The following is a 13,316-nucleotide window of genomic DNA, read 5'->3' on the forward strand; positions in this document are numbered from 1 at the left end:
GATACTCCTTTACCCCTAAATACTTAGTGTGCATTCCCTGAAAACAAGGACATTCTCTTATACAATCATAGCATGATTATCAAAATCAGGCAATTAACACTGATACATTATTGTCTAATTTACAGACCTTATTCAAATTTTGCCAATTGTCCCACTAATGTCCTTTTATAACAAAAGAAATGTTTTTCCTTCTCAAGTAAAGCAGTGCATTTAGCTGTGTTTAGTCTCCTTTAAAGGAGCTCTGGTGGCGCAGCGGTTAAGCGTTTGGCTGCTAAGCGTAAGGCTGGGGGTCCGAACACACCAGTTGCTCTGAGGGAGAAAGATGTGGCAGTCTGTTTCCGAAAAGATCACAGCCTTGGAAACCCTATGGGGCACTTATACTCTGTCCTACAGGGTCACGACTATGAGTCGGACTCGAAGGCAATGGGTTTGGTTTTTTGGAGTCTCCTTTAACCAGGAACAGTTAAGAGCCTCTCTTTGTGTCATGTCACCGATATTTTTGAAGAGTACAAAATGTAGAATGTCCCTTAACTTGGGACTATTTGAAATTTCCTCGTGGTTAATTCAGGTTATGCCCTTTTGGCAATACTAAAAAAGTGATGCTGTATCCTTGTCAGTATCTGGAGGCAAAGTCAGTGTGTTAACTTTCATTACGATATGCGGTTATTGAAAGTGAATCTTTATAACATACAACCTAATCATACCACCCTCTAATGGACTCAAGAGCATACAAGGCCCTTTACAATCTGGCACTTATTTTTGCAAATTCGCTGAAGAATCCCTTCTTGACTTTAGTTGTTTGAAGCAGCTTGCAGCTTTTGGTCAAGCCACAAGCTTCTTGCCTTTGAACTTGCTACTCTCCCTCTGCCTAGAAATCTTTTCTCCTCTCACGAATTCTCCTCTACCTCTGCATGAGGCTAACTGCTACCTGAGACTCAGGTGAGGGTCCCTTCCCCCAGGAAGCCTTCACTGACCCATCTGGCTCTCTGACGTATCACTCTTATAGCATCCTGTTTTTACCTTTTATGATACTCATCACACTGATTGAGAACTGGTGGTTTGTTGTCTTTCCTGCTACATTATGAGTTCTCCGAGGGTACATACTGGATCTTTTATTACAATATAAATGCCCTTCAAAGACACTTCTAGGTGAACAAATCTGGGTTCACTGACTCCTTACAATGAGAGAGAACACACACTTAGTGTAACTATGGGACATCTCAGTAAGATGGTGTCACGGATTGAATTGTGTCCCCCCAAAATGTGTGTCAACTTGGCTAGGCCGTGATTCCCAGTATTGTGTGATTGTCCATTTTGTCATCTGATGTGATTTTCCTATGTGTTGTAAATCCTACCTCTATGAGGCAGGATTAGAGGCAGTTATGATAATGAGGCAGGACTCAATCTACAAGATTAGGTTGTATCTTAAGTCGATATCTTTTGAGATATAAAAGAGAGAAGCGAGCAGAGAGACCTGGGGACCTCATACCACCAAGAAACAAGAGCCAGGATAATAGCATGTCCTTTGGACCTGGGGTCCCTGTGCTGAGAAGCTCCTCGACCAGGGAAGATTGATGACAAGGACTTTCCCTCAGAGCTGACAGAGAGAGAAAGCTTTCCCCTGGAGTTGACACCCTGAATTCGGACTTCTAGCCTCCTAGACTGTGAGAGAATAAATTTCTCTTTGTTAAAGCCATCCACTTGTGGTATTTCTGTTATAGCAGTACTAGGTGACAAAGACAGAGTGGGGTGCTGCTCTAACAGATACCTAAAATGCAGAAGCAGTTTTGAAACCGTGAATGGATGGAGGCTGGAAGACTTTTAAAGTGCCTAATAGTAAAAGCCTAAACTGCCTTGAAGACACTGTTGGTGGAATTATGGACATCAAAGACAATTCTGGTGAGGACTCAGAAGTGAGGAGAGCTGGTACACTGCAGATGGCACAGACGGTGAGAAGCAGCAGCAGAGAAAAGGCAGCAACAGAACGAGGAGACCAGCACAAGACAGCTCTGGAGCCAACACACGGAGTGAGAGAACTGAGTGCCTTTGCACAGGAAGCTTTCTAGTAGAGTGGGGTGCCTCTGGGCACTTATTGGTGGAGCTAGGCTTGCCAACCCAAGGAGCAAGACAGCTGAGTGCCTTCCGGCCAAAGTTTACTGGTGGATTGGGGTGCCTCCAGGCCTCCAGGCACTTACTGGTGGAGCTAGAACTTTGGAACACTTGCCCCAGCAGGGTAGACGCGGGCAGCGAGGGCCGAGGGGCTGAGAGGCCAAGGAACCAGGAAGCAGAAGCTGAAGAGACAAGGAACACAGGAAGCAGAGCTGCCTCAGTCTCAAAGGGTACGGACACGACTTCTGAGGTCTCAAAGGATGGCACCACCATTGAGATGGACTAGGAGAAGGGGGCCACCTAAAGCTGAGGGATCAGACTGGACATTTCAGTGGGCCTGGAAGGCAGAGCTGAAGCCCAGAGTTGAGGGGCCTCCACTCAGAATCCAGAGAGTGTGGCCAATACCTAGAATCTGGAGGGTAGGGCCTTGTGTAAATGGTCTCGGAGGACAGAGGATTATTTTTAAGCCTTGAAAGCTACTGTAATGTGTTTTGCTGACTTGCTTAGTGTCTGTTATCCCTTCTTTCCCTCCAATTTCTCCCATTTGTAATGGAAATGTCTACCTTGTACCTGTCCCACCATTGTACTTTGGAAGCAGATAACTTGTATTCTAGATTTCACAGATGAAGAGGAATTTTTGGATTTTGGACTTGGAGTTGAATTAAGACTTTTGCTATGATATGATGGGGTGAATATGTTTTACATGTGGCAAAAACATGAATTTGTGGGTGGAATGTTATGGATTGTGTCCCCCTAAAACGTGTGTCAACTTGGCTAGGCCATGATTCCCAGTATTGTGTGACTGTCCACCATTATGTCATCTGATGTGATTTTCCTATGTGTTGTAAATCCTACCTCTTATGATGTTAATGAGGCAGGATTAGAGGCAGTTATGATAATGAGGCAGGACTCAATCTAGAAGATTAGGTTGTGTCTTAAGTCAATCTCTTTTGAGATATAAAAGAGAGAAGCGAGCAGAGAGATGGGGACCTCGTACCACAAGAAACAAGAGCCAGGAGAATAGCGCATCTTTTGGACCCAGGGTCCCTGCGCTGAGAAGCTCCTCGAGCGGAAAGGTGGATGACATGGACCTTCCCCCAGAGCCAACAGATAAAGCCTTCCCCTGGAGCTGGCACCCTGAATTCGGACTTCTAGTCTCCTAAACTGTGAAGAGAATAAATTTCTCTTTCTTAAAGCTATCCACTTATGGTATTTCTGTTATAGCAGCACTAGATGACTAAGACAGATGGTGTTAGAAAGAACCTTTAGAGGATTTGGCCTTGTATTAGGTGATTTTGGGGAGGACTCAAGGATTAGATGCTGTCAAGAAGCAGGGGTATGATTGGGTATCTTGTTATCTAGAATGTGAGAAGAATGGAGTGATTGATAAAGCAGCAGCATTCACTCATATAAGTCAGGATGGGGTGATGTTTGGTCATTTTTGTGATTTGGACAATGTTAATGATTAGTCTTGTTTTTGTCTTCATCCATCAGTCACTGAGTGGCTTTGTCTGATGTTGGTGTTCTGTGAAATTGTGTTCAACAGAGCATCAAGGCCTCACTATGGATGCGAGTCCAGGTCCTGGATGTGCATTTCTTCTTCTCAGTCCCACCTTTTGTCCAACGGCAAAAGTCAGGCCATAAGACATTAATCTATGATATTCTGATCTTCACCATTGCCAAGATTTTGCTGATCTGGAGGTGGCTCAGATAAAGTGGTCTATAGTAGGACTAGGGTTAGTCTCTCCTGCTCCTTTTATTACAGGGTGGGTTGTTGAATCCTCTGACGTGACAGTGGCTGCACAGTAGCATTTAAGATTCTGGACAAAGTACATTGGCCAAATGCGACACAAGCAATTACTAGAAACAAGATGATTATTAGGCTTTGTAATAGACCCTGAAGACGGGCCTAGATTACCACACCCAGGCAATGAAACATGTTCCAAAGTCCAAAGTCCATCTGTTTTAGAGATCCAGGTGGCTTTTTCTTTTAGACTCATCAAGGACTGTTCTACTTGACCTGTAGTATTTACATAGGTGCAGCAAGAAGTGTTTGCTAAAGCACAAACTCCCCCTTGACTATCAAAAGGAAATCAAGAGCTGTGCGATTGTTCATTATAATTCTGGCTAATGAATCTAAATTTGTTGGGCTTCTAGAGTAGAAGATGAGCCATTTATTGAATCTGCTAGGGTCAGAGAGAGTCCCTGGGGGGTGCAAACAGTTAAGTGCTCTGCTACTAACTAAAAGACTCGTGGTTTGAATCCACCCAGAGGCACCTCAGAAGAAAGCCCTGGCAATCTACTTCCAAAAGATCACAGCCATTGAAAACCATATGGATCACAGCCATTGAAAACTTATTCTGACATACATAGAGCATACATACATACTTTGGAGCTGACTCGATGGCAACTGTTTTTTTTTTAGGGTCAGAGAGAAGTTTTGAACCACTTTTTCACCACTGTGGGAATTGTAATACTTTATGCACAGAGTATGCATGAAGACAGAGTCAGCTATCTCTCCTGGGAGTTATCTAAATTAGCTTGTGCTTGCCTTTTCTTTTTAGAAAAACATAATCCACAGGAGGGGAGGTAGTTTTAAATATCTGAAAATCTTAACAATTACCCCAAATATACTGGGTAAGTTAGTGTGTGGAGGTGGATGTAAGTCTGATGTCTACAGATGAAATGATATCCTAATGGGGCACAGACTTTATCAGTTAGCATGAGCTAATGTTATGTCCCTTGAAATATGCAGATTCGTTGAGTAGAGTTAAAACAGTTTCTGCAAAGGACGCTAGAGTGTCTCTGAAGAGAACAAATGATTGCAGCCAGGCATAGCCCTAATATTGCTTTTCATTTTTGATGGGCTAGGTTTTGCTAATAGGGTTGTAATGACCTCAGCAGAAGCATTTTGTTGACATGAGGTCCAGGAACAATTTTTATAAGACCAAAGTTTGGGATTAATAATGTGAGAGAACTTAAGAACCAGAAGGAGCCTATAAAAGGAAATGTACCTTCTAAAGTATTTAAAGGAAGAGCTATTACATTTTTGTCAGCAAACAGTTAAATTAAGAGCAGAGCTATGGTTTGAGAAAAACATCAGTGTTTTGTTAAGGAACAGGATGAAGATAAGGGGGATCATACTGAAAGGCTTTTAGTCAGTTACTGGAGGGTGTAAAGTACAATAGTAGGCAATGTGAGTAGTAGAGGAAAGGAAAAAGGGTTGCTGAAGAATCAGAAAATTAATTTTGGACAGAAGCTGTCCATTTCTGTGGTCAGCAGTTTCTGGAGGATTCCTAAGAATCATATGTTTAGTGTCCCAATGGAATGGACTTCCAGTAGTCAGGATAAAGTGATGTATAGCTTTTAGGTTGGGAAATACTAACTTAAATATCAATAATTTAGAGTTGTTAACAGTACCTGATAAGGTCTTTCCCACTGAGGCTTTAAGTACCTGATAAGATTTTTTTCACTGAGGCTCAAGGGTAGTTTTTCTCTGATGTCCTTTTCAGAAAACCAAACCTTCGGGTTTGAGATCATGCAGAGGCTGCTTAGGTGAGTGTTTTGTATGGAAAAGTTGCAGTGTTACATTCAGAAGTCCCCATGAGAACTTCCATGAGTCATAAGAGTATGTCTTTATATTTAAAGTAGATTTCTTGTAGGCAGCAGAGTTGTATTTTTTAATCCCCCAGCTCTGCACAGGTACCTGGGTCTTCGAGAACCTCCTAACCCTCCAGGCAGCCCACTTCCTTTTAGGATTCTTGTAAGGAGCTCTGATAATCACAGCATTGCTCCTTATAATGAGACACACCAGCCTTCCTTCACCTTTGCCCTGGAAGGAATTATTTCCACTCAGGGAATTACTTCTACTTCTCTTGGACAGTTTTTCAGACAACAGGAACTCCCCAGGCAGTGCCAGATCCGGTCACAGTGGATTAAGCAGATCCATGGAGGATTACCCAAGGCTACCTGAGAAGTACTGAAGGCTACCTTGGAAAAGGTGTGGAGAGCAGAAAAAACTAGTTTCTACAGGGGAGGATTTTATTGATGGAAAAATCACTTATTTTCCATTTCAAGAAACCGTTTCAACTAAGAGGGAAAGCACAGGACTAGTTGAAAGTAGCACAGTCCAGATGGGCCTGTTGGGAAGGAGGAATGCTCGCCTGAAAGAGTAAGGAACACTTGCTCCCTACCAGTGTACTAGCTTTCTATTGTTGCTGTAACAAATTGCCACAAACTTAGTGGCTTAAAGCAACAGAAATTCAAACCAAGGTGTGGGCAGGGCTGCCTTCCTTCTGGAGACTTTAGAGGAGAATCAGTTTCCTTTCAGCTTCTAGAGGCTGCTTGCATTCCTTGGCTCATGGCCCCTTCCTGGCATCATTCCAGTCTCTTGCTTCCATTGTCACATCTCCTCACTCTGATCCTCCTGTCTCCCTCTTATAAGGACCTTTGTGATTATAGAGCCCACCCAGACAATCCAGGATAATTTCCCCATCTCAGGATCCTTAACTTAATCACATCTGCAAAGTCATTTTTACCTCGTAAGGTAACTAATTCACAGGTCCCAGGGATTAGGATGTGGACATTCTTGGAGGGCTATTATTCAGCCTACTACACCCAGTGACAGGTCAGACTAGCTATGGAGAAGGCAAGCTCACCAGGTCCTAGAGTTCTAGCTTCACTGTGTCTAGCTCTGGCCTGTCCAGATTTGTTTGAATTATCTTGTTCTTGGATGTGAGCCTCTCAACTAGTTGCCTTTGTGTTAGATAACTCCCATTTTGATCCATCCAGCTCTGTCCAAGGTGTCAAGGGTCAAATTGTACAGAACCCATATGACTAAACCCCAACTCAGGTTGCTTCCTTTAGGAGGAAGCTGTGGATAGAAATGCTTAGAGAGGGGGCTTTGGGCACACAGTCAAGCAAAGTGACTGAGTATGAGCTGTAGAGGCAGCCTCATAGGTTCTAGTCCCGATCCTGCTGTATACTAGCTGTGGGGGCTTGAACAGTTGTCTTAATCATTTGGCCTCAGTTCCCACATCTGTAAAATGGAGCTAATAGTACCATTTTCATATGGTTGTCATGAAAACTAAATATAAGGTAGTTCATGTAAAAAGTTTGGCAAAGGGCCTGTCACAGAGTAAAGGCTCGATGAATATTGTCATTCTTATTATTTGAAGGCTTGATTGGTTCCAAACAAGTTTCCTGACCTGACCTACCAAGGGTTTTGATCTTGGTTGGCTTCACTAAGGGACATGAGTAGATGTCTTGAAACTGACCTTTAGCCTGGTCTTTGTCTGTGTGGTTCTTAGTCCATCTCTGAAGACTGGGGGATGAGGACACTGCATCAAAGATGTGGACAACCCTGTTTGATCTTGTTCACTGACTACTTCTTGTTAACTGTTATATCTGTGGGCAAATATGACTGAAAAGACTCATGAGTGGCCACAGTACTGTACACAGCCAACAACAGCCTTGTGAACACCATTGTTGGTTTTGTCCCTAGGGCCACCTCCATTTGCAGATACGTGGGGCAGAGTTAACCAGAGATCCTGTCTTGGAAAGCAGAACAAAAGTTAGAGTGAAAAGAGAAAAAGTTTATTACTAGAACCTTGGTACATACGTCAGGCTTTCCTGAAGCAGAAATAAGTATTTAATGTTTTTTCCCCTAAGTTAGTGACAAGGAGTCCTGGTGGTGCAATGGTTAAGTGCTTGGCTGCTGACTGGAAGACTGGCAGTTCAAACCTACCCAGTGGATCCGCAGGAGAAAGACCTGGCGATCTGCTTCTGTAGATTTCAGCCAAGAAAACCCCATGTGGCAGTTCTACTGTCATATGGGGTTGCCATGAGTTGGAATTGACTTGATGCACCCAACAACAATTGAATGATCTAAAACGGCAACTGCCTAATCTGAAGTGTCTTTCTGTTTTGAGGCTGAGATTAATTCAATGAGATTATAATTTTCAAACTATTAACAATTCTTAGAATGAGGTTTTTCATCATGTGAGAAATGACTATAAAATGAGACCCAGTACCACGTGTAATTTGTGGACGCAACTTCATTAACATCTTGGCAATACTTTAGAAAGCAATGCTGAGCAGAAGGAGGTTCTGCAAATGGTTCCCAAATTCAGATATCTCGCTATAATAAGTACAGCTTAATCAGCCCAATTCCATCTTTTCAGCTTGTTTATAACCTGGCATTCAGTTATAATAAATGAAATTGAGGAGGTGGGGCGGGGGGAGGAGTGGTGAGGAGATGGGAAGAAAATTTAAAGCTTGAGGTGTCCAGATCTTGAGGATGGACAGTTCACACTCAAACTCATCTTAACAAGATGAGAAATGATGGATGCACTTGAGTTTATCAAGATAATAAATGTATTTAGGGAGCATCAGATTAAAGAACTTATCAGTGACTGGACAGAGCAGGGGACACCAGTCTTGGGCTTGAGCCTCTCCCCGACTCCAGACTCGTTTTAAGGACAACTGCCCTCACTTCTCCAGGTCATGAAATTTGTTCTAATCCTTGAAATGAAATCAACTGAATTCACAGAAGCCTTATTTAACAGTGCCAGACAGAGTGTTACAGAGCTCCCTGAATAGGAGTGATGGCCTCAGGTTGTGCCTTCATTTATTAACTAAAACTTATTTTTTTAAATCACTACACAACAGCTGCTTTCCATAAAACTTGAAAATAGCTGAATATGGTTGTGAAAGTCTAATAAAATCATTATAAATAAGATACATTTTTAAAAAATACCACATGAAAGTTATTCAGTGGTAAATAAGTTTTTACCCTTATCATTTACTTCTCCTCGATTCTTAAGGGTCAGCATGCATTCTTAGGATTGTGAGGTCCAGGACAGAAAAAACCCCAGGACTGTGCTTCCTCTGGTTTCTTCTCTGAATTTTAAAGTTTCTTCAACACAAAGACAAAGGTTCACCTCCTGGTGCAAATATATACACTGGTATAAACCTAACAGCTTTTGTTGGCTATACCAGGGTATATCTGTAGTTTCAGTTCTCCAACATTTTGTCTAATGATTTACCAGATCCAAACAGTTATCCATTAACAAACAAAAGAGAGAGGAGAGTAGAAAAACCACCGCACCATTTACCTGTCTTCACTACTGATTTACCCACTGACCTTTGGCAAATACATTTCTCAAATATAATGAAAAATGTTTATAATGCCCTCAAAGTCTCTCCCATGACACTGTACAACCTCTAAAACATTAATATACTCACACGACTCCAAATAGAATGAGTACTACAAGGAATACTGAAGTGATGTCTTCTGAACCTTGTGACTTTAGATAGGATCTATTTCCCTGGTGATTATTATGATGATTCTGTGGTCTTTATCTTATTATCCTGATGAAATGGTAACTTCTTGGGTAGAGTACAAGTCCCCAGAGTTATCTTTGGTCCCTGATATGTGACATGACATTCAATTCCTCTTCCTCTCCCCCCAACCATCTATTTGTTTTGTTTAATGAATAAGATTTTTTTAAATATAGAAGGAACATACATAAGATTTTCCAAAACCCAAATAAATGCCAAAGTAAAAAATTACCACAACTGACAGTAGTTAGCAGTTTTCATAATTTAATGAAAAAGTATTGTAAAAAGGTGACATTAAAAAAAGACTGAGTTTATCTTGGAAAACTGGACTATATAAGACAAAATGAAAAACAAATTAATAAACAAGGTTAAGAGGTAATACTTCAAACGACAGCAAACTGTAGCAAATACATTTTGGGACAATTGAAAAGTACACAACTGAAGGCTCCTTCATTTATCTAGGAAAATTCTGTAAAAATATCACAACTATACTTCCCTGACTGGAATTATTTTAGTCAATACTCTCCCAATGGCATGACATATGGAATTTGGCTGAAACACTGTTTCAATGTTTGCTTTTCTGCTCACTCACTCAGAATGGAAAGGCATGAAAGGACAAAGGCTACTGCATTGGCCTCTAACATAAGAAGTTCACAGTACAGCTCCACCATAGTTTCATTACCATGAAGGTGTCAATTTATTATTTACTCAAGAAGAAGTCAAAGAAAAAGCACAGAAACCTAGTGTACAAATAGGGGAAATTCTCTCCATTTTGGATGATCCATAGCTTCTTCCATTCAAACAAAATACAGGAAACTCACCACACATGCTATGGCATCTTCACATATGTACACAGGCACAAAAGAAACATTCTGAAGATGTAGCCAGAGAGGCGAAATACAGAAGTAGCCAAAAGGAGCAAACAAAAAGCAAAGGAAATCATTAACAAGGCTACAAGAGCAAAGGCAGGGGAATGGAAAACTGCTGAGTTTTCCATATTGATGGAGAGAAGAACCCCTGCCCTTACTAACAGGCATCTACTGCAGCCGGGCTGTTTCACCAGTAAGAAACTTAGAAAATTCTAAAACAGGGCACTTTTGTCTGAAAATTCTCTCTACCCTTTCCCAAACCAGAAGAAAGGGAATATTAATTTAAGGCTAAGAAGACAAGAGAGCTGAGAATTATAGTCTGCATCACATGTTTAAAATTGCAACATTTTCCTCTTCTTTGAATGGGAAGCAGACAGGTTTCTATTTCCCTAAAATGCACTCATTCCCTTCTTCCCAGAAATTAACCAAGGTTGACAGTTTGGGAACAGGCTATACACAACTTCTAAAAAACAGCTTCAACTTTTTGTCTGGGAAACTGCCTCTGGTTCAAGGTTGACACAAAGCTAAATTATACCCATGGTTTAAAACACATGCTTTCAAATTGTTTGACAATAAAAATTTGTTTCAAAATTAAGCAGGTAAGAATACTTAACCTCTGTGCATTTTAGTGTATTTTAATTATACCTCAATAAAAATTATATAAACATTAAAACAGGTATACAAAACTGACAGCCAAACTTATTTTAGTCAAATGTATTTGAAAACAACAACACAAAAACCCTGACCTGGTACAAATACCCCCGAGATGGTCTCATTTTGGGAAAGGCTCTGGGATCCTTCACAACTGCCTAAACAGAATCAGAGCATTTTCCTTGGAAGTAGAACATCTACTTTTGTAAACACTATCCACAAGTTAACCTTCTATGCTTGTTAGCTGGGTGAAATTGTTACAAGTGCATCCCCGACAAGCAAGTCTAGGAGCAGGCACTGGACATCTATAAGCATTAGTAGAGTATTGACTCAGTAACTTAAGATACTGTGAAAGGAACCCAGCCTTGTGCAGAGCAAAGGAAGGGGGTAGTGAGTTTAATAGTATGTCAGATAATTGGTCTCCTGGTCTCTCCCTGAAGAAGGTTTACAGATACCAGTGGAGTTAGAAACTTCCTATAGATAGGCGCTGTAGCTTCAAAAGATAAGTAGTTTTAGTGTCTGATAATCATGGTCTCTTGCAAATCCCACTAACAACGTAAGGACTCTTAATACATATGCTCACCAATATGTTAATATAACTGGAAAGCAGCCCCAGAGTATTTAGTGAATAAATACTCTGGACCCAGCTGTTCCCAATAGCCTCTGACCAAAACACAAACAACAAACAAACAAAAACTAAAACAAAACCCAGATAATCTGCGATTCCTACAATGTGCTTGTGAAAACTAGACTTGAAAAACTACAAGTCAGTGTACTGTGGAAAAGTTTTACTGCAATTCCTCCTAACATATGCTAGAGTCCTTTTGGTGTGTGGGTTTTCCCCAAAGGCAAAGGTTGTGTTATATTTGGAAGTTTCTAATCACCTTTGCATTGAACTGTTGGAAAGCAGATGAGTCTTGTTTTTACCATGGCAATCCCGTCTGGAGTCACGGGGAGGATTTTCCCTGTCTGAGCTGTCTCTCCTTAGCTTGACTTTCTCTTTATTCTCTTCGCTTTCTGCTTCTGAATCACTCAGCTCCAAATCTGGGCAATACCCATCGTTTTCTTGATACGGAGCTTTCCCTGCAGACCGCCTGAGAAGCTGCTTACCCCAGAGCTGCTCCTTGGGGTTAATCTTGGTTGGCTTCACACAGCATTGGAGGTCCTCTGTGGTCCTCACCCACCTGTTGGTGGCCTCCTTAAAGGACCTGCCAAAGTGTTCCACGGTAGATTTTCTAAAGCTGCCCTGACTGGCCAAGTGGGAGCTGAGCATGGACTCCTGGCCGCAGGACATCTCACTCGAGCTGTCTTTTTGGGTGACTTCTCCAGACAAACTGTCCTCCAGGCCATTGGATTTGGCAAGCCTGGAGTTTGGCTGAATTTTCCCGTTCCCAATGGAAGACTGTCCATGCAGGGCAGCCTGAAGGACCAGAGGCTTACCCAATGACTGCCCATGATAGAACTCTGGAGATGGAGTTTTCCAAGCAGGACTGGAATCCTTTGCTTCACTCCTAGAATGGCTGAGACTGGTCAGCAAACAGTTACTCTTGCTCTCTAGTGGATGTCTTGGGTATGATTTCACTCTCATTTCTAGTGACTCCTGAGGCACCTGCACGCTCCTTCTATTAACAACAGGGGAGCCGCTATCAGTTGAGAGGGGTCCATGATCAGGCTCTGTGGAGCTGTTTTTGCAGTCTTCCAGGGTTGATCTAGGCATTTTTAACTTTAAGGTAATTCTCGGTGGTGGGTAAAATAGTGAGTTTTCTAGTGCACTTGTCAAAGGAAGTCCTGAGATCAAAAAGAAAGATTCATTTTAACAACTGATTTAAATAATGGTGCACAGCCTTATGGCAGAGTGAGTTCATATACCCGCTTGTCCTAAATGTTTAACAAGCACATGTATTTGATATGTATGTTTGCTGTGCGACTCCCAGCCTCTTCACCTCTGCTCTCCCAATCTGTAAAATGATCACAAAGTCTCCTGCATCCCTATCTGCCCCTTCCATTTCTGAAAAGAGTTATTACTGGTAATGGTTTAGAACAGGGTCTCCATATCTATGTGTCTGTGTGTGTGCAAGTGTGGGTACTGCACAACACTTAGAATGTGCTTTAAACATAGACATTTTGGACCCCATCCTCCAATCTCTCCTGGTCTTCCTAAAACAAATTAAATATAAATCCTCAGAAATGTAGCCGTTTTCGGTGGGTGAAGAGTATGGGAGTAAGTGTTTTAAACTGGCATTAGCAGGAGTGGTATGGGTGGTCTCTGTGTATTTTATGTCCTTAACGTAGAATAATTTCCTGACTATGAATGACCATTCTGGAGGTGTGGGGGAGGTTTTGTAG

General features: G+C 41.8%; 1 protein-coding gene across 1 annotated transcript in view; it reads right to left on the reverse strand.

Moving 5' to 3' along the window:
- Positions 1–9,248: 9,248 nt before the first annotated feature.
- Positions 9,249–13,316, reverse strand: part of JADE3 (jade family PHD finger 3) — a 101,701-nt gene continuing 97,633 nt past the window's right edge. Inside the window, exon 10 of the mRNA XM_004376905.2 lies at positions 9,249–12,758. Coding sequence (XP_004376962.2) covers positions 11,851–12,758 — 908 coding nt within the window. The 3' untranslated portion in view covers positions 9,249–11,850. The remainder of the gene's footprint in view (positions 12,759–13,316) is intronic.

The sequence above is a fragment of the Trichechus manatus genome, unplaced genomic scaffold (assembly GCF_000243295.1).
Source record: "Trichechus manatus latirostris isolate Lorelei unplaced genomic scaffold, TriManLat1.0 scaffold00046, whole genome shotgun sequence".
NCBI classification, from domain to species: Eukaryota; Metazoa; Chordata; class Mammalia; order Sirenia; family Trichechidae; genus Trichechus; species Trichechus manatus.